The 24,211-nt window shown below is 51.9% G+C and overlaps 3 protein-coding genes across 7 annotated transcripts in view; 2 read left to right on the forward strand and 1 right to left on the reverse strand.

Annotated features, from left to right (window-relative positions):
- RNF220 (ring finger protein 220) overlaps positions 1–3,357 on the forward strand; it is a 217,733-nt gene extending 214,376 nt beyond the window's left edge. For all 3 annotated transcript variants that reach the window (XM_060089689.1, XM_060089690.1, XM_060089691.1), the window contains 3 exons: positions 1,250–1,358; positions 1,506–1,580; positions 2,332–3,357. In XM_060089689.1, coding sequence (XP_059945672.1) covers positions 1,250–1,358; positions 1,506–1,580; positions 2,332–2,403 — 256 coding nt within the window. In that variant the 3' untranslated portion in view covers positions 2,404–3,357. The remainder of the gene's footprint in view (positions 1–1,249; positions 1,359–1,505; positions 1,581–2,331) is intronic.
- A 1,497-nt stretch (positions 3,358–4,854) lies between these two features.
- Positions 4,855–23,845, reverse strand: TMEM53 (transmembrane protein 53). 3 transcript variants are annotated; one of them, XM_060083022.1, is made up of 5 exons: positions 23,685–23,832; positions 13,422–13,671; positions 10,972–11,093; positions 10,426–10,526; positions 4,855–6,417 (listed from the first exon to the last, which is right to left on the reverse strand). In XM_060083022.1, exons 4-5 carry the CDS (start codon positions 10,516–10,518, stop codon positions 5,764–5,766), a joined length of 747 nt encoding a protein of 248 aa, XP_059939005.1. In that variant the 5' UTR covers positions 10,519–10,526; positions 10,972–11,093; positions 13,422–13,671; positions 23,685–23,832; the 3' UTR covers positions 4,855–5,763. The 3 variants fall into 3 exon arrangements, with proteins under 3 accessions (XP_059939005.1, XP_059938999.1, XP_059939016.1); XM_060083016.1 differs by lacking the exons at positions 10,426–10,526; positions 13,422–13,671 and having other exon boundaries at positions 23,685–23,845; XM_060083033.1 differs by lacking the exons at positions 10,972–11,093; positions 13,422–13,671; positions 23,685–23,832 and adding an exon at positions 10,165–10,322 and having other exon boundaries at positions 10,426–10,499.
- On the forward strand, positions 16,580–17,205 carry LOC132479494 (protein dpy-30 homolog). The gene has a single exon (XM_060083015.1). It carries the CDS (start codon positions 16,661–16,663, stop codon positions 16,958–16,960), a length of 300 nt encoding a protein of 99 aa, XP_059938998.1. The 5' UTR covers positions 16,580–16,660; the 3' UTR covers positions 16,961–17,205.
- Positions 23,846–24,211: the final 366 nt, after the last annotated feature.

The following is a 24,211-nucleotide window of genomic DNA, read 5'->3' on the forward strand; positions in this document are numbered from 1 at the left end:
CCATCTTTTCTACACCTCCAGGAAGCATTCTTCGTCCTCTGAGCCTCTCCATGTTGACTTGTTTTAGGAGAGGTGGGAGGGATCACTCTTTAGAATAGTCCTAGCTATTCCCTGTTCAGTACTGCAGCTCAGAGAGTCTTCAGGAAGTTGTAGGGACCTTGTGCAGGGCTTGGACTAGGGGTGAGGACCAACAGGACATCTGACATGCCTAGGAAGAAGCAACTAGGAGCCCTTGAGGTAGGCTAGGACTGTAGCCTAGGGGCCTCATCAGTCCCCACATTCTTCACTCTCCCTGGGGGTTAGACCAGCTATTTCTTCAGCAGATGTTTATTCATACTCACGTGCCTAGTATGGGGCTAATGTTCAGAGTGTAGTGGTGTAGTGAGCAGCTTGCCCTCAGGGAAGTGAGTCTAGCAGTGACAGACATTTGTGGTTATACTGCTGTGGTGAAGTCCAGTACAGGGGCTGGAAGAACACAGAAGGGGCAGCCACCACTGGGGTACTGGCTGGGGGCTTGGAAAAGGCTTCTGGGAGGAGGTGGGAACTAGGCCTGAATGATGAGATGGGACTAGTGAGTTAGGAGGTTGGGGTGATCCAGAAGAAGCAGAAAGTGCTGAGAGGCCAGTGGAGTGAAAAATGGTGGGGTGTGTGGGGAAACTCGGGAGTTTGGCATGGATGGAGCATAAAGTACGTGGCAGGGCACTGAGGGATGTGGCTGGCGGGGACCGGCCCAAGGAGGCCGTTGTAAGCTTGTGGAGAGTTTGGTGGAGCTTTATTCTGAGGTAGACACTAAAATGTTAGAAGTAGTCAGGTTTGCAGAATTCTAGGTGCTAGGAGAACAGAATGGAATGAGGGGACTGGAGTCTGAGAGGCCATTCAGGTTGGTGGCACAATCCACAGAGGAAATCATGAGCACCTGGACTAGGGGTGGTAGCTATGGAAAGAAGTGGAGATGCCAGAGATATTAGGAGCTAGATGACAGATTTTGGATGTGAGGAGTGACTGGGAAGAAGTGGTTTGAGAATGGTTCCCGGGTGTCTGGTTTAGAAATTCACCAGGACGGAGGTGGAGGAGCAAGGAGGGTGAGGAGTGCAGTTCTGGAATGTGGAGTTTGCGGATCGAGGATATGGGTGGGGCGTCTAGCAGACAGCTATATATGCGATTCTGGAATTCAAGGGAGTTGTAGGCTGGAGGTTCAGGTTAGGGATGCCAGCCTGCTGCCTGCCCAGGTATGCCATCCTCTTTGCAGAATCACCGAAGATTCAGCTGTGACCACGTTTGAGGCCCTGAAGGCTCGGGTCAGGGAACTTGAGCGGCAGCTATCCCGTGGGGACCGTTACAAATGCCTCATCTGCATGGTGAGAGGAAGGGAACCTTGGGCGCCCTTGCTCAGGCTTCAGTGCTCCCTGGGGGTTGGAGAGGGTCTCTGCCCTGTGATCTGGGCCCTTCAGAGGGTGGGACAGCCTCCGAGTGACCCCTCCCTTCTCTGCCCATTTTCTCCCTAGGACTCATACTCGATGCCCCTAACGTCCATCCAGTGTTGGCATGTGCACTGTGAGGAGTGCTGGCTGCGGACCCTGGTGAAGTGGCATGGGGGTCGGGAGTGGGTGGCCATTTGGGGCACTGCCCAGATGTCCATGCTCGTGCTTAAGCCTGCTTCGGGGGAGGAGGAGCGAGGAGCCGGGGAGCAGAAGCATAGCCCACAGCCCGAAGCCAGGATGTTCACCCCCAAGCTCACTACCCTCTCTCCTCCCCCAGCCCAGGTTTATTAAATTCTCCCCACCCGTGGGTTCTCTTGCTTTCTCCCTTCCCCCATCCCCCCACCCCAGCAGGCCCATGTGTGATGCATAGCAGTGAGATCCCGGGTCAGGAGGAGGCTGGGTGTGGGTAAGCAGGACCAGGGCCTCAGCCCCTCCCCCTCCCATTACTAAGCTCCTTCTGCTCCTGCCCCTGTTCTTCGCTCGGGAGCAGCCATTAAAATGTCGCCCGGAGACAGCAATAAAAGGCCCGGACGTGGGCTCTGTGTCCTGATCAAAGGCCGCGTGTAATCTCGTTAGGGCCGCGGCAGCCACAGCTGGACCCAGCCTTGTTCTCATTACTGGGGCTCCCGCTGCGGGCCTGGCCAGCCGGTTTGATCCTGGCGTCTCCCCAACACAGGAGCGTGCCTGCCTGCTCACAGAGGCCGCCCATGCCTCCCCAGCGCAGGCGGGCAGGACCGATCCAAGGTCCCAGCACACAGCTGGTTCGGGGAGATGCAGCTGCAGGCCCAGGGGCTCACGAGCAAATGTGCCGCACAGGGTATAACCAGAGCCCTCCCTGTTCTCCCTGCAGGGTGCCAAGAAGCTCTGCCCTCAGTGCAACACCATCACAGCGCCCGGAGACCTGCGGAGAATCTACTTGTGAGCTAGCCACCCCAGGCAGGCCTTGCTTCGAGCGCCCCACCTGCCCCGCCTGTGACGTGACCCCCCCTTGTACATACTTACACACAGGTTCCCCGTGTACATACATGCACACACATGAACGCGCGCACACACATGAACGCGCGCACACACAGGACTCGAGCCAGAGTGGAGGCTGAGGCCCAGGCCCTGCCTGCTGGCTCCCACCGTGATTGGGGACCGTACCTGTTCCAGGTTCCGTTCCCAGGGTGGGGCAGGGAGGTGGGGGTAGGGGGAGTAGCCAGGCAAGGCTCCTGAGATCCAGCCCTCCCCCGACTGACAGACGGACAGACAGACATGCAAACACCAGACTGAAGCACATGTAATATAGACCGTGTATGTTTACAATGTTGTGTATAAATGGGACAACTCCTCACCCTCTACCCCGTCCCCTGCCCTTTGGTTGTATGATTTTCTTCTTTTGTTAAGAACACCTGGAAGCAGTGCCTCGTTCAGGGCTGGCTGGGGGCTCGGCCCATCCACCTCTTGGGGTGCCTGCCTCTCTCTCTCTCCCTCTCCCTCTCCCGTGGTTCTCTTCCCTCTCCCATGTGCTCGGTGTTCAGTGGTGTATATTTCTTCTCCCAGACGTGGGGCACGTGCCCCAAGGGACATGATCCTCTCCTTAGTCTTAGCTCCTGGGGCTCCTCATAAGGAGTTGGGGGAGGGGGGAGGCACAGGAAATGGGAACCGAGCTGAAGCAGGGGTTGAGATTGGGGCTGGATGAGGGTGCTCCTGGCTACCCAGCCTTCTGCAGAGAACCTTTCCTGGGATTAGACTGCTGTTCCCAGGGAAAAGTGTTGTCTCCCCTGCCCTTCTTGTGGGCCCCATGGTGTGATGCTGTGTCTGTATATTCTATACAAAGGTACTTGTCCTTTCCCTTTGTAAACTACATTTGACATGAATTAAACCAGTATAAACAGCTGCTGCTTCTGTGCATGTGTATAGGGAGGGGTGGTGGATGATGGGGTGGTATGAACAGAGGCAGTTAAGGGGTTAATTCCTGGCCGCAGTGCGGAAAAGGACTTGGCTACGGGTTTGTAAAGCAGTGTGGGGTTGGTCTGCTCAGGGGCCCTGGAGCACTGTCGGGTGGAGGTGAGGCCGGGACCTGGACTCCTGACTATTGATGGGTAGGGGCTCCAGGTTAATTCCTTATCGATGCAGAATCGTCAGCTCATTAATCACAGAAGAGGTCAGAGCTTGGGGCTACAGAAGGGTTGCAGGCTCTACCCCCCAGTCTAGGGCTGGAACAGCTATAAGCTTGGGTGAAAACGTAAGCCCCAAACCTCTGTCCCTTTCTAGTCCCTTGAAGTGAGCCAGGGACCAAAAATGGAACCACCATCTCAGTCCCCTGTGGCTTCTGTTCTCCATCCTAGTGACCAACAGCCTGGTATAGTTAACTGCCCAGATCAAACAAACAGTAGGAACCCCCTTTAACCAAAGTGGACCTTCAAGTCAGGGAACTGAGGCTGGGCAGCCAGCACTGGAGATGGAGCTTTGTCAAACCGTTATCCCCACGGCTGCCCAGTGCCAGTGGGTGAGCAGCATTCTGGGTACTTGGGCAGGGGCTCAAAGCTAAAGATGAGCCCTTGTCCACCACAGAAAGCTGTTTTGACAAAACAAGATCCTGCTAAAATTCAAGACCTCAGAGTATCTTTATGACTCCAGACTCCTCTCCTTCACACATTCTCACACAGCAGGCCCACCCTCCATCTTCCCAAATCTCAGACACACCTGTCTCCTCTGGGATGCCCACAGTGAATATTATAGAATCAGGTCCAGTTGGCAGCTCCTGTCCCTCTCTGCACCCAGATGACAAATCACCCTGGTTGGAGTCCAGCGAAGGCCCTTCACAGGCCCAGGCCCAGCTTGATGACACCAAATATTCTGAAAGCAAGGATCCTGGGGCCCAAGATTCTAGGGAATGTATGTGGCCCGTTGAGGCACAGCAGCCCCAGTGACGGCTGAGGGTTTGGAAGAGAAGTGGGCAATGCCCAATCCCCACCGGCTGGCTCCTTTCGGCTCTCTACTCCCCTCTCCCTGCCCTAGACTCACGTCAGTGGGTCCTTGATGGCTGGTTACTTCCACCCTGGGGACCATATGCTCTCTAACAGGAGACGTTAGCCCAGAGTGAGGGCATGCTGTGGGATCCTTGAGCACTGTCGCGTGCAGCACTGCCACCTGTTGGCCATGGCTAGGAATGCAGCCATAGGAACTGGCTGCCACAGTAGTGGGGGAGTCCCAGAGGGCTGAGGCGATGTAGGGAGAGCTTGGCTCTGGAGACAGAGGGTCCATCAGCCCTGAGACTATCAGGGGTCAGCTCCCACCCAGAGCTTTTCCAGCCATCTCCTTCACTGCCGGTCAAACTTTCAAAGCCCATCCCTGCCCCCCAAGTCCCTCGATCACCACAGTAAGCTCATTAAATCAACAAACATTTATTGAATGCCAGCTATGTGCCAGCATTGTGCAGCAGTGACTTGTAGAATGATAGATGATACAGGACTCTAAGGCTGAAGCCACTGCTTCTGCCTACGGAGGATCCAAGTGGGTCTCCCTCAAGGAGATGAAGGAGTTTTTTTCAGACCAGTGGTTCTGGTTCTGGTCTTTAGGGCTCCTGACTCAGCTTGTCCCAGCTCCCATCTGGTGCTGCTGTCTTCCTGCTCCCCACTCCATCTTCCCATTACACACACATCTTGCAACTTTTCTGGATCTAGCGGCTTCCTGGCAAAGTGTGGTACACCTGGACAGGCCCCCCACCTGTGTATCCTCAGCTCCCCATCTGGCTTCCACATCAGACTCCCTGGCAGTGAGAAGCCTGAGTGAACTGCCAAATGGGACCCACAGGGACGGCACTCCATGCTGTGGGGCTCTGCCCTTCCGGGACCTGGGAGCACAGATCACAGCCCCTGCCCCAGCCTGCCCCTACCCTCTGGCACCTCCCTGCGAAGCTCACCTTCTATTCAAGGAATCAGAGATCAATGCTGGGGCTCGTCCTCACCCCTACCCCCCACCCCCAGCTTTATTAACCCTTCACGGCCTAAATGCCACAGGAGTCAGCAGCCTGACTGTTGCACTTATCCAAACACAACCACTGCTAGGCTTCTGCAGAGACCTGCGCAGCCACTCCTGCCCCTAGAATCCTGGGATAAGCAAACCACCACAGTCCCCAGGACAGAGGCCCATGGAAATTCTCTACCTGGAGAACCATAAAGTCCCAGAGGGCTGCAGGGAGTTGAACTAGAAGAGGACCCCACCCATGGATGTAGGTTATGGGGAGGTGTCAGGCATTTATTTCTGGAGCAGAGGTGAGGTGGGTAGGGCAAGGACCTCAGCACTGGACGCAGCTGCGCATGAAGTTGACACAGAGGCTCGTGTAGTAAGTAGGGTAGTCGCGGAGATGGCTGACGTGTGCAGATGACTCGAAGTCCACAGAGTGCACCAGGACCCGGTGCGCCAGGCGTGCCTCCACCATGCGCTCCACGTCCCTGGCCAGGACCACCTCGTCGGCCCTGGAGTAGAGGTAGAGCTCGGGCCAGCGAGAGGCTGCATCGAGCAGCCTGTCATAGAAGTGGGTGTGGAAGAGGGAGGTGAGTGGCGCCAGCAGGACGTGGAACAGGACTGCCACCAGGGCAAAGGCCATCAGGAGCAGCAGGCGCAGCGCGGCAGGCCGGGGCTCCAGGATGGCTGCCAGTGCCCTCAGAGCCCCCAGCAGGTTGCCATCGCCAGGACCACTGTCAAAGATGGTGCCCACCACACGCAGGTGGCAGAAGCGCCGGTGGGTCTGCAGGAGCTCCAGCACGTATCGGTACAGCATGACGCCGGCGTTGCTGAAGACGTGGAAGAGCAGGGGCTCCTTCTCAACCTCGTAATCAAAGAGCAGCTCAAGCAGCTTCTGGGCCAAGACACGAAGTGAAGGGATGCCCAGGGACTCGGAGAAGAAGACCATGTGCCAGGGGGCTGTGTATCGGATCACGATGCAGCCCTGAGGAGAGGAGAGAGGCCCTGTCCATCCTCGGGGATGGGGTGGGGAGGTGGGGACCAGCTAAGGTCAGAGGGGTCCAGCAGCTCCAATTTCCACAGGCCCATAAGCTGGCAGTGCTCCAGGCCCTGCTGCAGTCTGGGCAACAGCTCACCTCTCCTAGACGCAGGAAGGTCCACTCCAGGCCCATTTGTGGAATAAGCGCTTCATGCTGGCCAAGCCCCCTCAGCCTGGGATGGTATGCGAGGCCTGGAGCCCAGAGCTCACTTTGGAAACATCTGGGCTGACCAGAAGGAAGCCTCCTCACTCTGGTCCGCTCCCTGTCTCCCTCCCACTCCTGACCCTGCACCCTCATCTGCTCAACTCTGGCACATTTAAGGCCTCACTGCTTGGCTACACCCTGCTACAGCGACTCTGCTCTTGCCTGTCCCTACTTCCCAGGGACAAACAGGTATCCCCACAAGACCCAACACCTGAGACAGCCTGCAGGCCCAGCCTTGACCACCAGAGGCCACCCGTGAGCCAGGCCCACATGGCGTCAGTCTGTGGCCACTGCCACCTTCCCGCAGGGCCCTGAGAACAGAGGCCATACTCCCAAATGTCTGGTTCCAAGGCCTGGGATCACTCCTCACTCTCCCTGAAATTCCAAATACAGTAAACTCCGTTGTTCCTCAAATTCTAAAATCTTTAGCTAAACTCTCTCTAGGCCTCTGTACCCCTCAATGCCTGGGTCAAGTACACCTCAAGGTCTCCACACAGATCCCCTTCTAGGCCAGTTAGAACAGGCAGCCAAAGCCACCCTGAGTCCTAATCCTCTCTCATTAACATGTGCCAGAGACAAAGGGCCCTTTGTCGGGGGAATCTGAGTTGGGCAGGCTCTGGGGTCAGACAGTTCTGGGCTCAATTCCTGGGACCAGCACTTATTAACAGTATGGATGAACAGCAATTTACTTCATCTTTCTGAGTCTGCATTCCCAACTGTAAGTTGGGATGACATCCATCTCCTGGGATTGTGGGGAAAATGAAATGAAAAAACGTACCTCGAGTGCCCAAAACAGCACTTGGCACAAAGTCCTCAGCTAAGAACAGCAGTCATTAGTGGTGGTAGGAGTAATAACAAGGAGAAAATTACATGCACGCAGTACTCGAATGACCCAGGGCCAGAGAGAGATGGTCAGCTGAGGTAACCCTGCCATCAGCCTCCTGACCTTGTCCCCTCCCGCTGACTGTGATCACATGTGCTCCAACTCCTCCTGGCTCTGCTCTCACCAAGACCCTAGCGTACCTAAGCACCCCTCCCAAGACTCTGCAGCGGGGGTCACGGATGCTACCTGGCCCCACAGATCTGGAAGATTTCACAAAGAGCTCTGCTCCAACTCCCCAGAGGGTGCTTTCCACCCACCCTCAACTTACACACAGCATCGCCCATGAACGCAAACATACTCCACACCACCACACACACACACGACCCTTGGGAAAAAAACACAGCCTTGTCCACCTCACACCCCACAGATGCAGACACCCATGGCACCCACTGCACCACCTGTGAAGTGCACAAAAAAGCACAGCCACCAACGCACGCCCACAGCGCACACACCACTGTAGGTACTACCTTCAGGAGCCCACACACATGTGTGCGCACACGCCCACACACGCTTCTCCCCAGAAGCATTCCCATGCAGCACTACCTGCTGATACGGGCATAAACTCAGCAGCAAGTCCTGGGAACTCACCGTCTCTGAGGGCGCATGTGCCCTCCACTTCCACGTCACCCGTGAGTGCATGCACAGAGCTTGCCTTGTGAACGCCCAACACCCCCTGTGAAGGAAGGGCACATACACCAAGCTTCCCTGGGCCTCGCTCTGAGTTTTCCATCTCTGCCGCCACCTCCCGAGTCAGATGCTCCTAGAACCCCCCCTGCACCAAGGACCGGGCTCTCACTGGCTGTCCGATCCCAGTCTCTTCTCTCTCCCCTGAAGACAACCATCTCTCCATCGCCACACATGCTCGGTCCCAGCCTGATCCATCTGCCCTCACCTCACTCTCCTGTATTTTCAGTCTCTTCCTCGTTCCAGATTCCTGCTCAAACCGATCTCATTTAAAAGAAATTAAAGCCTCTGCCTTCCCACCATGTTCCCCTCTAACTCTGTCCCACCCTCTCTTCACCTTCCCAAACTTTGACACCCACCCTCTCCACCTGGTCCCCTCCCACCGACTCCACTCTGACAGCTGCACTGCCCTTACCATGGTCGCCCACGTTCTCCCGAATGGCTAAATTCCATGACACATTTCGGTCCCCACCGTACTTTCCTTCCGGCAGCATTTGGGATTACGAGCTCTTAGAAACACTCTCTGGTAGCCCTGGCTCTTCAATAAGACAGAGACAGGAAAAAATGGACTGTTCTAGACTTATAAGAGACTTAAGGAACGAAATAACTAGATGCAATGGGTGATCCTGGATTGGACCCTGGTTCGGGAAAATCAGCTGTAAAGGACACTTTGGTGACTATCAGAGAATCTGAATATGGACTGGAAACTCGATGAGATTAAAATGTATTAACATGGGACGGTGGAGATCATGGTCCGAAAAAAAGCAGGATATAAAATAGTGTATTCAAGAGATCTTATTTAGGTAAAGAAAAGATGCACAAACAGAAAAAAAGCTGAAAGGATATATACTAAGGCTAAATAGAGGTGATCTCTAGGGGACAGACCATGATGTTTTTATATTCTTTTAAATAATAAAGTATCAGGAGTTTGGGGTTGGAAAATCTTTTTCTCTACCCCCATCTTATCCTCCTGACCAGGGGGTAAAGGCACCCACTCCTTTCCCAGACAACCCCCTGCCAACGAGCGCTGCCACCTCAACCCCTCTGCCTTCCCTGGGATCACTTCCTCCCTCCACTCCATCACTTCCTCCCATGCCGTCTGCCCCAAGAACATCTTTCCTCTCTCCCTCGACAGTGGTCCATTTCCCTAAGACTCTCTTCCTGTGGATTCCATCACATTCCCCTGAGTTTTCTTGTCCATCTGTAGCCACTCCTCCTTTCCACGTGGGACTCTCTTCGTCTTCTGCTCCTTTAAGCTTGGGTTCTGTCCTGGGCCTCTTCTCCTTGCCCTCTACACACTCCCTGGGGGAAATCTCATCCACCCCAGAGCCCATGGCTTCTCTTCTAGTGCTCCTTGTTTCAAAGAACCCAGGATCTGCTGCAGCCAGAAACCTGGCATTACCCAGACCCCTCCCTATCCCTGTGCCCACACACAATCTCTCATCCAATGACCACTCTACCTCCTAACAAGATCCTTGATCCATCAACTTCCCTCCACCAGCACCACCAGCCCCAAGGTCCTGGCCACCTCAACAAACTCACTTCCCAGCCTCTGGTCCTGGCCCCCACAATCCTTTCCCCACTCGGCAGTGAGGGACTCTCAGAAGCACAAGTGTAACATCACACCCCTGTTTAAGTCCCCTGAGGACCCTCCCAGCCTCATCTCTTCCCACTTGCCCTTTCTTTTGTCCTCTGTCCTGGCCACACTCACCTATTCCCAGTCCTCTGCCTGCCCTCAAGGATCTTAGTCTAATGGAGAAACCAAACTAGCCTCGCCCAGTAAGTAGAATTCAGAAGCAGCTGAAACTTCTTAAGGAATAAGGCAATGCCAGAGGACCAGGCTTGTTGGTTGAGGGGAGGCCTCAAGCTCAGAACTACATCTTTCCTCCAACCCCTCTCCCATTCCAGGGCCACCACGCACCTGGGGCACAGCACAGACGTGGGTCAGTGGAGGGAGGCTGAGAGGAGGGGGCCCCAGCTGGCCCTTCTCCCAGGTGACTGCCATTCCTCCTCAGTGCAGGGCTTCCAGCTGGTGGCTTGGGGTCTGTACTGATGCCTCCCTGCTTTGGGAGGTCTGGGCTGAGGAGGGCAGGGTCAGGCCAGTGGCCAAAACTGTGAAAGGGGCTTCCCAGATATAACCAGGCCCTCCCAAGGCTCTCCAATAACCACAGCCTCTACATACAACTCTTGGTGCATCCTGAGATGAAGCAAGGAAACCGCAGTCCTGAATCTCTCTTCCAAGAGGCCCTTCTACTCTGGAAACGTGAGGGTTCATGGTCAGCCCTAAGACAGAAACTCACCTGGTCAGAAAAGGAGAAAGCCCCAGGAGTCCAGACTATGCCCAGCACACCCGGCCCAGGTTCCTGCTGCCCAGAGAGGGAGCACTAGCCAACAGAGACTTGAGGTCTGGGCTGACTCCGCAGCTGGGAGCACATCTGGGATGGGCTGTCCACTGTGGGGCTTGGGGAGGAAGGAAGGGGGAGCAGGTCAGGGGGCTGAAGGGGACAGACCAGGCCACAGAGCTGGCTGCAAAGGGTGGATAATCCTGCCCAAGTCCCCACGGGCCCAGCGTCTTCCTCACAGGCTATTCTTGGTGCCATTCCCAGGCCTGCCTGGGCTGACTGGTGGTCAGCCTCCACTGCAGCCCGGAGATGAGGGCAGCCAAAGCTGGGAGAGCCCCGCAGAGCAGCCCCAGCGCACTGGGCGTCCGCACACCTGCAGTACTCACCCTTTTGTGGTAGATGGCGCTGTATTTGGCCAGGTTCTTGTCTGTGCAGCCACCCCAGCCCAAGAGAATCACCAAAGGCTGTCGAGTCCCCGCCTCCTTCCCGCCTTGGTTGGGGCTGTTCTCTGAAACACAAGCAGAGTGAGACTGTAATCCCTGGAGCTAGGGTTTGGGGTGGGGGTGACTGGCCAATCCAGAGCCAGCGCTACTCGGGCTGCTGGCAGGGGAGCGCCAGGGGCCAGGCCCAGGCATCCTGCCGGTAACTGTGCCTCAGGTTCCCAGGGGGCGCCTTCCTCTGTCCTTCACTTCAGCTGGCTTTTAGGCTTCTCAGGAGGCACTGCAGGGTAACTGGAAAAACCCACTTGAGAGCCCCTTTCTTTAGTGACGCAAAGACATAGCCCAGGTGAGAAAAGTGAAAAAAATACTTCCGCCATGCAATTTCACCTTCTAATCCAGGGATCTGCAAACTACAAGCCATGGGCCAAATTCGACCCATGATCTGTTTTCATATGACCTTCGAACTAAAACTAAAAATGTTTTTTACATTTTAAAATGCTTTTTTAAAAAAAATCAAAAGAAGATTTTGTGACGTGAAAATCATATGAAATTTAAATTTCAGTGTCCACAAATAAAGTTTTATTGAAACACAGCCCAGCTCATTCATTTACATAATGTCTATGGCTGCTTTCAAGCTAAACAGCAGAGTTGAGTAGCTGCAACAGAGACCACGCAGTTCACAAAGCCTAAGATACCGCCCTTTACAGAAAAAGTTTGCCAGTTGCTGTCCTAATTCCATGAGCAGACGGAAGAAGAAGGCTTTAAAAGGAGAAATGGGGGACTTCCCTGGTGACGCAGTGGTTAAGAATCCGCCTGCCAATGCAGGGGACACGGGTTCGAGCCCTGATCCGGGAAGATCCCACATGCCACGGATCAACTGAGCCTGTGTACCACAACTACTGAAGCCCGCATGCATAGAGCCCATGCTCTGCAACGAGAAGCCACCGCAATGAGAAGCCCGCGCACCGCAAGAGAGTAGCCCCCATTCGCCGCAACTAGAGAAAGCCCACGCACAGCAACGAAGACCCAGCGCAGCTAAAAATAAATAAATAAAATAATTATTTAAAAAAAAAAAAAAAAGGAGAAATGGATAGGGCAGTATAAGCAGGGAAGTGAAGCAGACAGACTCTGGCGGCCACTACCAAACCACCCACCCTGTCCTGACAGAGAAGAATAACAGCCGGTATTTACTGAGGTTTAACCCTCACAACAACAATACGAGTAATATTATTACAGATGAGGAAACTGAGGCACAGAGTGGTTAAGTTACTTGCCTAAGGTCACACAGGAAGTGTAGAGCTGGGAATCTGGTCCCTGCTCCCCATCCTAGCTAAGTCACTTGAGACCTTCTGTGCCACCAGCCCCGTCCACAACTAGAAGCTCATCTCCTTCGGTGACGTGCCAAGGCACAAGCCACCTGCCTCCTCCACGGCTGCTTCTGAAGGCCTCCCTGCAACCTTGTCGGTCAGACCTCATCTCATTTCCCCTTCCAAGTGAGTACCCACCCTCCTTGGGGCGACTTCTGTGCACGGACTGTCTGTTGCTAGTTATCTGCCCTTCTGAAAGGACGGGGGTGTACCCTTCCAAGGATCAAGCCACTTGGCTATGCTCAGCTGCCACCCTAAGATTTATGGATGCTGGTGGTGACCTGGCAACAGTAAATTTCAAGGCTAGTTAAGAGGATGGTAAATATAAATCACTAACCTTTGGACAAAAGGAAGACAACAATTTCCTGTGGAAATTAATGTGATTGAAAAGTTCAGTGTTCCTGCTCTCCAGCAGTGGCAACTCCAGCCTTTGGAGATTAACTGCCTGCACCCATGGGGATGCCAGACTGAGTTGCAACTCAGCCTGGACCAGGAGCTCCCAGCACCTCAGTCCCTTGCTGACCCCTGCCAGCCGTCCCAGGCTCCCCTGACACTGGCCTCAGCCTCCGATAGGAGAGATGGTCCCACAGCTCTAACCAGGCCACTCTCAATATTCTCACCACCTTTCTTGGCCTGGTGGCCTCCTGTCCTTGGCCAGGGCAGCTCTTCGCCTGCACTGGCCTTTCTGGTGGAGAGGCTCTATCTGGGCCTCACTGGGGCCCTGGCCCAACCTTGCTGGCAACGACTACCCGTAAAGCTCAGGCTGCAGCAGCCTCATGTGTGGTAATCAATAGCTACAGTTTGGATCTGCCTTTGACCCTCTGAGGTCCAGCAGCTGGATTTCTGAGACTTGCTCCAGGGAGGCTCCTTAACCTCTGTGCAGCTGTCTGAGCATGGGCTCCCCTCCCCCAGCCTATGGGGCTCCCCTCCAGGTACCACCACCAACACACCAGCAAAGGGTTTGGGGGTTTATCTCAAAAAGAGAGAAGGCAGCCAGGGGCGGTCACATCCCCTGGTGGCCGCTCTTACCAGCAGTGGTGGGGCATTCCCAGTCCAGGAAGGTTCAGACACTTCTGCCGGGCCTCGGAGCTGCCCCTCACCCCACAGCTGGGCTCTATAACTCCACTTTGCTCCACTGAAGGTTTTGCCGGCACCCTTGGCTTCACCAACTCAGGCAGAAATGACTCTTCACCAGATACACAACTCCATGAAGAAACTCAGAATACGGACACCCTGGACACACTGCCTCTTCCCAGAGCCCAAGCTTTCCATAACATTCCTAAAAGGAGAGAATTTGTCTTTCTACTCCAGCCAGGCATTTGAGGCCGCCCCCCTGAACCACAAGGTGCTCCTCCTACCCACAGGCATCTCCCACGCCCCCGACACAGTCTCTTCCCAGGGCCCCCTCTCCATGCCCATTCCTAACTCAGAGCCTTTGTTATGACCTCCTCCCACTGGAGCCACGCTGCCCATTCTGATTCTAGACATGGAGCACTATAAACCAGAAAAGTCCAAGATGCTCCGGGAACATGGCTGAGAGAGTGATCGTGACAGGGAAAGGCCTCCCACAGGAAGACACGCTTGCTGTGCTGGCCTTGACGGACCGTAGGAGCATGCCAGGTGGAGAAAGGGCATGAGCAGGGGCAGGGGACGATGGAGATGTTATCAGTTGTTCTGGGGCACAGCAAGCAGTCCTAGGAGGCTAGAAGCCTGGAAGAGGGAGCAGAAGTGGGCAGGAGAGCTGCCAAGAGTGGGACTGGGGCCCGATCCTGCAAGGCCCCCAAGCCATGCTTAGGAGTCAGGATTTTATCCAGAGCAGTGGAGAGCAAATGAAGATTCTGGAACTGGGGGAGTGGCATGATCCAGTCTGTATTGATTAAGGACTCGCACAATTACTCGTATAATGCCCGTCTCCCCTCAGCCAGTAGGCTCTGTGAAGGCAGGAACTGGGTTTGTTGCATTCAGCGCCACATCCCCGGTGCCCAGCACTGTAGCTGGCCTGTCTAGACACTCAGCAGAAACATGCTGAATGAATGAACACGTGGCTGCAAACTGAAGGATAGATCCAAGGAGCAAGAGCTGGCATTCTTCTTGTTACCCATTGCCCTTTCCAGAGTAATAAAAGTAATAGCTATGGCTATTGTTATTTATTGCCACATCTGGATCATGATTCCTCCATTCTCTGTAAAAGCCCCCGCTCCTTTTATGCTCCTTCCACTGGTCATCCCTCTCTCCCCCTCCCACTGCTGACATCTCCTGGCATCTGGCCACTGCCCCGCAGGCACTGAAGACTCGGGCACTGGCTCTGTCTCCCACTTCTACACCAGGACTTACCACAGCCCTGCACAGGCAATCAAACCCACCTTGGTCCTAAACCATCACAAACCTCTCTGAATTCCACATCTCCTTTAGCTTCTACCTCCCCCTCTTTGCCATCACCAAGAAAAACAATAACGATAACAGCAAAAAGAGAGTTGTGTCAGGCACTATTCGAAGCACTTTATATATCAACTCATTTAATCCTCACAACAATCGTACGAACAAGGTACTGTTATTATTCTCATTTTACTGATTAAAAGCTAAGCCACAGAGATAGTAAATAATTGCTCAAGGTTACACAACTAATAAGCAGTGAAGCTGGAATCCAAACCCAGGTGGTCTGACTCAGAGACCAGCTCATCACCACTACCCCAGGAGGCCCCCTGGGTAAAACAAACAAGTCTTAACCAAATCTCTTTCCACTCAGCTCCAAACCTGTACACATGGCTGCCCCTGTGTATCAACAGATCCAACACCAACCTCTTCCACCTGCTCCTCCTCAGGGACTGGCCATCGCAGTCAGAACCTCAACATACGCTGCCTCATTTGGTCCCTCGACCACCCTAGGAGTTAGCTACTATTGCTATCCCCATTTTACAGATAGGAAAACTAAAACACAGAGCGGGTAAGTCTTTTTCCCAAAAAACACACAGCCAGGAAGTGGCACAGCCAGCATCCATCTCTGGACCACCATGCCGCACTACCCTCCGCCTCCAGGACCTTGCACATGTTCCTCACTCCCCAGCCCTGGAGGCTGATGCTCCATGTTATGCTTTGCTAATGCCCACGCCACTTGCTGAGTCAGCTCACTGTTGACATCAAAGAAGCCCCCCTTGATGCCCTCCCCAGCCCCTTCATCACTAGACTGGGTTAGATGCCCCTCCTCTGTATTGTCACAGCACCACCATCACCATGCCACTGTGCTTATCCACTGCACTGAAAGGGCCCGTTAAGAACAGGTCGTGTTACGAGTGTAACACGCATGTTACTACTGTAACACGCAAGGCAAGAGTTGGCAAAAGCCTGAACCAGAGCAGTGGGGGACAGGTAGGAAGGGGGAAGGAAATGATAGGGAGAAGAGAATCACAACAATTTTGGAACATGTATTAAAAGCCTCAAAAAACATGCACTCTTTGACTTAGTAATTCTACTTCTATGAAAGAAAAATGTTTAATCATATGGAAATAGTCTGTAATACATTAAGCAGATCATAGACATAAATGTAAGAGCTAAAACTATAAAACTCTTAGAAGAAAATGTAAGAGGAAATCTTTGTGACCTTGGATTAGGGAATGGTTTCTTAGACATGACTAAAAGTACAAGGAATAAAAGAAAAACTAGACTTCATCAGAAGTGAAAACTTTTGAACATCAAAGGACACCATCAAAAAGTGAAGAAACCGGACTTCCCTGGTAGCGCAGTGATTAAGACTCCACCTGCCAATGCAGAGGACACAGGTTCGAGCCCTGGTACGGGAAGATCACATGTGCCGCGGAGCAACTAAGCCCGTGCGCCACAATTACTAAGCCTGCTCTCTAGAGCCCGCATGCCACAACTACTGAAGCCCATGCACCTAGAGCCCATGCTCCGTGACAAGAGAAGCCACCGCAATGAGAAGCCCACGCACCCCAATGAAGAGTAGCCTCCACTCACCACAACTAGAGAAAGCCCACGTGCAGCAACAAAGACCCAATGCAGCCAAAATAAATAAATAAATAAATTTTTTAAATGAAGAAACCCGTGGAATGGGAGATAATTTTTGCAAATCATACATCTGATAAGGGGTTTGTATCCAGGATACATAAAAAAAACTCTCACAATTCAAAAATAAAAAGACAAATAACCCAACTTTAAAATGGGCAGGAGTTGGTGGCGCGGTGCAGGGCTCTTAGGAACGAACGGCTTGGGCGCGGACTGGTATCCGGGGACTGTGACTTGCAGGGTCCACCATGGAACCAGAGCAGATGCTGGAGGGACAGACGCAGGTTGCAGAAAATCCCCACTCTGAGGACGGTCTCACAGACAACGTCGAGAGGATAGTAGAAAATGAGAAAATTAATGCAGAAAAGTCATCAAAACAGAAAGTGGATCTCCAGTCTTTGCCAACTCGTGCCTATCTGGATCAGACAGTTGTGCCTATCTTATTACAAGGACTTGCTGTGCTTGCAAAGGAAAGACCACCAAATCCCATTGAATTTCTAGCATCCTATCTTTTAAAAAACAAGGCACAGTTTGAAGATCGAAACTGACTTATTGGGAAGAACAGAAAAATTTGGTTTCCACTGTAGATTTACATGATTAAGAGGCAACTTTAATTGCCATGATTTCCCCCCCCCCCCCCCATTTTGGAAGTATAAGAATCATCAGGACAGCAGAACTTATTTTGGAGTTGCAGAAGAAGACATATCTCCCTTATTGATTTAATCACATACTTATTTAATGAGTGTATTCTGTGCAATTTTTTCTCAGATTGTCTTTAACTTTGTTTTTAAAATGACCTTCAAAATAAACTGTTAAAACATCAAAAAAATAAAAAAATAAAAAAATAAAAAAAAAATAAAATGGGCAAAGGATTTGAAGACATTTCTCCAAATAAGATGTACAAATGGCCAATAAGAACACAAAAAGGTGCTCAACATCACAGTCATTAGGGAAATGAAAATCAAAACCAGGAGACAGCACATTATACCCACTAGGATGGCTATAATAAAAAGTCAGATAATACCAAGTGTTGATGAGGATATGGAGCATTCAGAACCCTCATACACTGCTGGTGAGAATGCAAAAAAGGTGCATCTACTTTAGAAAGCAGTTCGGCAGTTCCTCAAAAAAAATTAAACATTGAGTTTCCATATGACCCAGCACTTCCACTCCTAGGTATATACCCAAGAGAACTGAAAACATATGTCCACACAAAAACCTGTGCATGAATGTTCACTGCAGCATTATTCACGATAGCCAAAAAGTAGAAACAATCCAAATGCCTATCACCTGTAAATGGATGAATAAAATGTGGTATATCCATTCAATGGAATATTATTTGGTCATAAAAAGGAATGAAGCACTGCTACAACATGGATGAACCTTGAAAACATATGCTAAGTTAAAGAAGTCAAACACAAAGACCATATATTGCATGATTCCATTTATATGAAATGTCCAGAACAGGCAAATCCACACAGTAGAAAGTAGATTAGTGGCTGCCAGGAGCTGGAGGGAGGGGGAAATGGGGAGAGACTGCTAATGGTTCAGGGCTTCTTTTGGAGGTGATGAAAATGCTCTGAAATTAGACAGTGGTGACAGTTGCACAATTTTGTAAATATACTAAAAACCAATGAATTGCACATTTTAAAAGGGTGAATTTTATGGTACGTGAATTGTATCTCAATAATGTTATTATTTTAAGAATTAACAGTAACACATTAAGCGAAAAAGCAAGCTGCAAAGAAGTATGTACAACAGAATACCTATATACATACATACACACATACCTACACATACTTATGCATAGAAAAAATACATCAAATATTAATAGCAATTATTTCTGGGATCAGAGGCAACTTCTTCTTCATGATTTTTTTTTCTACTCACTTTCTAAAATTCCTATGTATCACTTTTGCAATGAGAGTTAAAATATTATTTTTTTAAAAAGGGTGGGGGGAGGTGTCCTGCAGAGTCAACAGCACTTGAGAAGTCAAAGAGATCACGGATACCCAGAAGCCCCTTGGTGAGGCAGAAGTATTCTTTTTAACCCTGGCACTTCCTGAGTACCCCACAAAACAATTTAATCCCACAGGCTCTCTGTCCTCTGGACTTTTCTCAACAAACAACACTGACACCAATAATACAAGAATTACAGATACATACTATATTGTACAACAGTTCAAGTCATAAAACTAAAGCATAAATCGGACTGTGTATATCCCAGGGGCATATGGGGAAGACAAAGGAAAGGGCTGACAAGGCATAAGAATCTGTGGAACAATATGTACTTTTCTTCTGCAAGCCAGAACGAAAATACAAAGAATCTATGTTTTCTTCTTAAAATACAAGGAATAAAAGGATCCTCAGTTTCCGCTACTCCCAAGAAATACTTTCTAGAGTCTCACAGTTCCTATATTTAAACCAAATTACTTCATTTTAAATTTACTTTTTTTTTTTTTTTTGGAGTAACAGCATAGGAGAGTAGCATGGTATCTAGGAGTGCATACTGTATAAAACCATACCTGGGTTCAAATCTCTGGTTCTGCCACCAATAACTATGAAGCAGACCTTGAGCTAGTTCTCTAAGTTTCAATTTTCTTATCTGTGAAATGGGGATAATAATACATAGGACTGAATAAGATAGTGACTACTGAGGGCTTAGCATGTTACCCTGGCACAAAGAAAGAGTTCAATGAATTGAAATTATTATTACTTCATGAGGAATGCATGCTCCCTGTAGAAAAAGCAGAAAATGAATATCTCATAAAATCGGAACCATACTGCTTTTGTAATCTGCTTTCTTCAATTTAGCAATATATTTTGAACATCTCTCCCTGTCGGTTTACATATCTCTACACCATTCTTTTTAGTGGCTGCAGAGCAGCTATAGAATATTTCATAATTTATGGTGACCAAGCTCCCATTATTGGACATAATGTTGTTTCCAATCTTTTGCTGTTATAAAAATACTTTAATGGACACCTCTTTCTTCCTGCATGTCCTTAATTGTTTCCTAGAAATGGAAGTGCATGCAGGCAGTACTTCCTGATGGCAACTGAAATCTGCATGCACAGGCTTTGGAGTGAGGCTCCCAAGTTGGAATCTGGGATAACTTGGGGCAAGATGCTTCACCTCCCCTGAGCTTCTGTTCCTCATCTGTAAGACGGGATAAGAGTACTCCCTACTTCACAAGGTGGTCGTGAGAAGTAATAAAATTATAAGAGGGGTTCCTGGCAGGCCTGGCATGTGAGCCAGGCATGGTCAACAATGTAAGTGCAACAGAAACCACGGAGACCTCAGGCAAAGGAGGCCAGCAAAGGGTCCTTCAGGTCTGGAGCTCAGATCCAGGGCCTAGCATGGTGCCTGGTATAAAGCAGACAAATTAGGAAGGGTTTTTATTAAAGCATGAAAGAAAAGATACCGTGATTAAAAAAAATAAACAAAACTCCCCTGTTTAAAAAAGAAAAGTACCTATGGGGTCCCCACAGACAAGAGGGTCTAGTCCCAACCCTTCACCCGGGCCTTTGAGGCCTCTCTGGTATGTCAGCTCTTGAGATTTTCTCTCCGGCTCCTGAAAGCACCCGGCGGCCTGCCGCCAGGGCCCTGCTCTCTCGGGCCACTCTCAGTCCCCCCAGAGCCCCTAGTTCTGCACTTCCTGCTGCTCCCCATCTACCTGTCAGCCCTCCCGCAGCTCCAGGTCCAGCTTGGGCCACTCTACTCCAGGAAGGCAGCCGACCCCTGGGGCCCACCATGGTGGTCCGGACTGTGGTCCACCCCAGACTGTTTCCCCGGTGCCAGGGAAAACTTCCTGGGGGTCAAGACAAGGTCTACATTTCTTTGACCCCGGCAGGCGCTCAGCAGAAGAGCAGACTGACAATTAAGCCTGGGCCTACAATAAACCTATCACTTCCCTTCTCTGTGACCCCCACCCCCCACCCCCGGAAGGCTTTCTTTGTACTCTAAGAGTGAGCCCCTTGTCCCAGCCTCATTAATTCTGTGAATCAATTATTTCTAAAACATGTTTACTGAACATGAAAGCAACAGGGTGCCTTTAAGAAGGCCTGCTGGCCTGCCAGTGAGCCGCAGAGGGGCCCCGGGGCAGGACTTGGCTGACCATTCTCTGGCTGGGAGGAGGGGCAGCACAGCCCTGGCCTGGGATGGCAGAGCCACTTGGGCAGGGCCCAAGTGCTGCCAAACGACTCCCTTCAGCTCATTTGGCACTTCACCCTTGCCAGGCTCTGGCAACACTGAGCAAAACCCTCCAACAACACGACAGGGATCCCTGCTGTGGGAGCCCTGAGAACAGAACCTTCCCCAAGGAAATGAGATGAGAATACCCGATTCTCACTTAGGAGGGTGAGGGGATCACTGGTCAAAGAGGAGTGGGTGGGATGGGGGGAAATGCTAGGTCAAGGGATCAGCTTCAGCAAAGGACCAGGCAGACGACCCTCATTCGGCCCAGACAGCCACGGATATTTGCTGGTGGGGATCCCAGCAGAAGGACCCTGGGCTCTGAACGACCCCAGATCTGTAGCTGCCTTCCAGCTAACTGATGTGCCAGCAGAAACTGCTCGCCTCTCTATCAACTCACAGCAGTGCTGGGCTCTGTGGCTCTGATGCTCAATTATGGGGGAAAAGCAATTCCAGAAACCAAATATGACTGTCCTACACACTTCTTCACCATTAAACAGTAATTGCAAAAGAGAGACAATCTCTGGACCCCCAGAGATTGTCTGTGAGGCCCTGTCAGCCTGGAGGGGAGCTCTCTGCAGACAGGAAGAAAACAGATTCGGGGGATTACAGCGCTGTCACTTCCTTCTGAGGGCCATACCGCCTTGAGCTCAGCTCTGGGCTATGCACTTTGAGAGGGAAAGGAATGAGAAAACAAAGCCAATACAGAGGAGCAATCAGAAGGAGGAGGCTATTAGAACCACACCAGAGGAGGAACCACTGAAGGCCCTGAAGGTATTTCTCTTGGAGAAGAGAGATGAGCTGTCCTCTTGAAAAGAGACGAAGAGAGACTACCTTGCTCTGTGTTGCACCCACCACGACCTCCTAGCCCTGCAGTTACCACGTCTTTGTGAAACCACCTGCTACTAAGCCCTCAGCCCTCCCCAGAACCACAGCTCCTTGAAGGAGTCTGTGTGTGAGTCACTTCTGAGGCACCAGCAACTAACCCATCGCCAGGACACAGCAAATGCTGAACTGAAAGCAGAAAGGACAGGAAGGCCTACTGTGGCTCAAGAAAGATAAGTGCTTTCTAACAATCCCAGTTGCCTCCAACAGGCCAGGATATTTGGGAGGAAGCATCTTGTCAGGGAAGGGTCTGGTGGCAACAGCATGCTCTCATGCCAGGAGAAGGATGCAGGACAAAGTGGCCCCCTGAGATTTCTTCCAATTCTAGGACCCAGCCCCCTGAAGCAGGGAGGGGACCCACAAGGGGAGGAAATATACCAACGGAGCACCTGCTCCATGCCAGGCACACACATCCAGTCACTACCTTGTTAACCCTCACAATAGGGAATCTGAGGCTCAGAGAGGTTCAATAACTTGCCAAAGCCATAGAACAGCAGGAGGTAGAACTGAAATGCAAACCAAGACAGCCAGGTTGCCCACGTGGGATGAAGCAGAACTTCTGCCCTCCTGGCCATGCAGAAGGCAGCTCCAGCTCTTTGCAGCTGAAGGTTCTCCAAGGGCAATATTATTAACTGGCTTTATCTCCCACTGATGTCAAAACTTTTCAAAAGCATTTTTACATCTATAAGCCTAAGAGCCCTCGGCCGACAGAGGGCTCTAGGGAAATACAGCTGGTCTGGAGCCATCTGTTCTGGGGGAGCCTAGGGGTTGCACTCCCCTCCTAGACCCCACCCAAGGAACACAAGATGCAATGGGAGGGGTCTGGGAAGGCTCTCCTGAAAGAGGTAACACCTGAGCGAAGCCTTAAATAATGAACTAGGCAAGCGAGGGGGCAGTGTGGGGCAGCAGAGGGAAAGGGCATTCCAGACAGAAGAAATGGAGGGAGCACAGGCAGGGAAGCAAGAAGTGTGTGGAGAATCACAAGCAGTTTGGGGTTGCTAGAACATAAAACTCAAGTTGAACAGTGGAAGGACACAGTGATCAAAGAGGTAAGCAGGGTCTGCTAAATTATGGAGGACTTTGAATACCATGCTAAGGAATCTGGATTTGATTTATCCTGAGGGCAATAAGGAGCCACTGAAGGGTTTTATGTAGAACAGTGATAAGATCAAAGCTTTGCACTGGGAAGGTGGTTGTGGTAGCAATAGAAGAGGCTGAGCTGCAGCTGGAGGTGTGAAGACGATGTGGAGTAACGCAGACAAGACATGCAGCTCAGGCTGGGGTGTATGTCAAGGCTCCTCTACCATGATTCCCAATCAGGGCCAAACTTTCCATTCTCTGGGCCCCCAATCCGGCTCACATTGCCAGGCATCCAGACCTGCTCTACAGGCTACTAATTTTGTGGAGGCTCCCACACATCTTTCTGTAATGATATGACTGTAGAGAGGAAAACAAAGCTAATCATTAAGCTCACTCGGTGCCAAGCATTATGCTGGGTCCTTTACACAAATAATCTCAGTTGTGCAACCAACAACCCTAGGAGGGAGATTACTATTGGTACCCCAGCTGTGCAGATGAGGAAACCGAAGTTCAGAGCTGGAAGCCTGCCAAAGGTCATCCAGCTACTAAAGGGAGGAGTCAGGATTTGAGCAGACTTCTATTTCATGGCAGAGACGGCTCTGTAACCACTGCCAAGGAGAGTGCAGAGGAGGGAGGGATGAAGGTTCTGTGTCCTGGGCTTTTGCATGGACCCCGAGGAAAACAGTGGATGAAATATAATGGGTGGGACCCCTAACCACAACTGCCGAAGAAAGGCTAGCAGTGGGAAGCCCGACCCCAAACAAAGGAATCAGGAGGGCCTTCAGCTACCAGGAGAGAAGCGAAGGTACGGGCTTGGGAACTCCGACTAAAGAGACAGAAAGAAGGGCCCCAACCGGCGGGGTTAGGGGTCGGGTAAACGCCGGGAAGGGGCGGGGCTCGGACACGAAGAGCACTCTGGGGGAGGGGCTTACTAGGGGGCGGGGCTCTCTGGACCCGACCAAGTCTAGGGCCTGCGGTGAGGGGAACCCCCCCCGTGAGGGGTTGAGCCGCGAGAGGACAGGGCCGCAAGAGGGGCGGGACCACAGCTGCGCTTGAGACCCACAGTCTCCTTAGGTCACCTCCCCACGACTGGACCCAACCCTCGTTCCATACCCTGGCTCCGGCAGGGCTGATCCGGGATCTCGATGGTGTAGTCCAGCTGGGCCGAGGCCATGATGAAGGCGCCGGCCCTCAGCTCGGGCCTCCGGCCGGAACTCTCGCTCACGTTCCCGCACCTCACCCAGGGGCCTCCTGGGCACCGCCCAATCACCACCCACCTCCCTCGACGCTACCCAATCCCTGAGCCGCGCTCTGTGACCTCCCGCCTTAGCAACCACCGAGTCTCTCTCGGGGCCTCTCGCAGCACCCTGCTAGTTCGGCCCTAGCAACCATGCCCCGCCCCACTCTATCCCTGGCCCTCAGCCATTGGCTGACTCGCTTGATTTGGATCAGGTATTGGCCAGCCAGGACGCCGGTCAGGAAGAGTCCCCACCCTCCTGTGTAGGTAAGAGGGTCTGCGGGAGAGTTGCTGTGTTCTGGGGTTGGGGAGGGTCTTCCTTTCTAAACCGGGTCTTATCGTACCGGGTGGACAGCATTGCCCTTTGACTTACATCATCTAGCTAGCTCTACTATCCTCTACC

Source organism: Mesoplodon densirostris, chromosome 2 (assembly GCF_025265405.1).
Source record: "Mesoplodon densirostris isolate mMesDen1 chromosome 2, mMesDen1 primary haplotype, whole genome shotgun sequence".
Classification (NCBI taxonomy): domain Eukaryota; kingdom Metazoa; phylum Chordata; class Mammalia; order Artiodactyla; family Ziphiidae; genus Mesoplodon; species Mesoplodon densirostris.

Coding starts and splice junctions, on each gene's coding strand:
- LOC132479494 (XM_060083015.1), top strand. CDS start 16,661: ATGGAACCAGAGCAGATGCTGGAGGGACAGACGCAGGTTGCAGAAAAT.
- TMEM53 (XM_060083016.1), bottom strand. CDS start 23,745: ATGGCCTCGGCCCAGCTGGACTACACCATCGAGATCCCGGATCAGCCC. Junction 11,094..23,684: donor TCAGCCCTGCCGGAGCCAGG/GTATGGAACGAG, acceptor CTTGTGTTTCAG/AGAACAGCCCCAACCAAGGC. Junction 6,418..10,971: donor GCGCCATCTACCACAAAAGG/GTGAGTACTGCA, acceptor TCCTCTCCTCAG/GGCTGCATCGTGATCCGATA.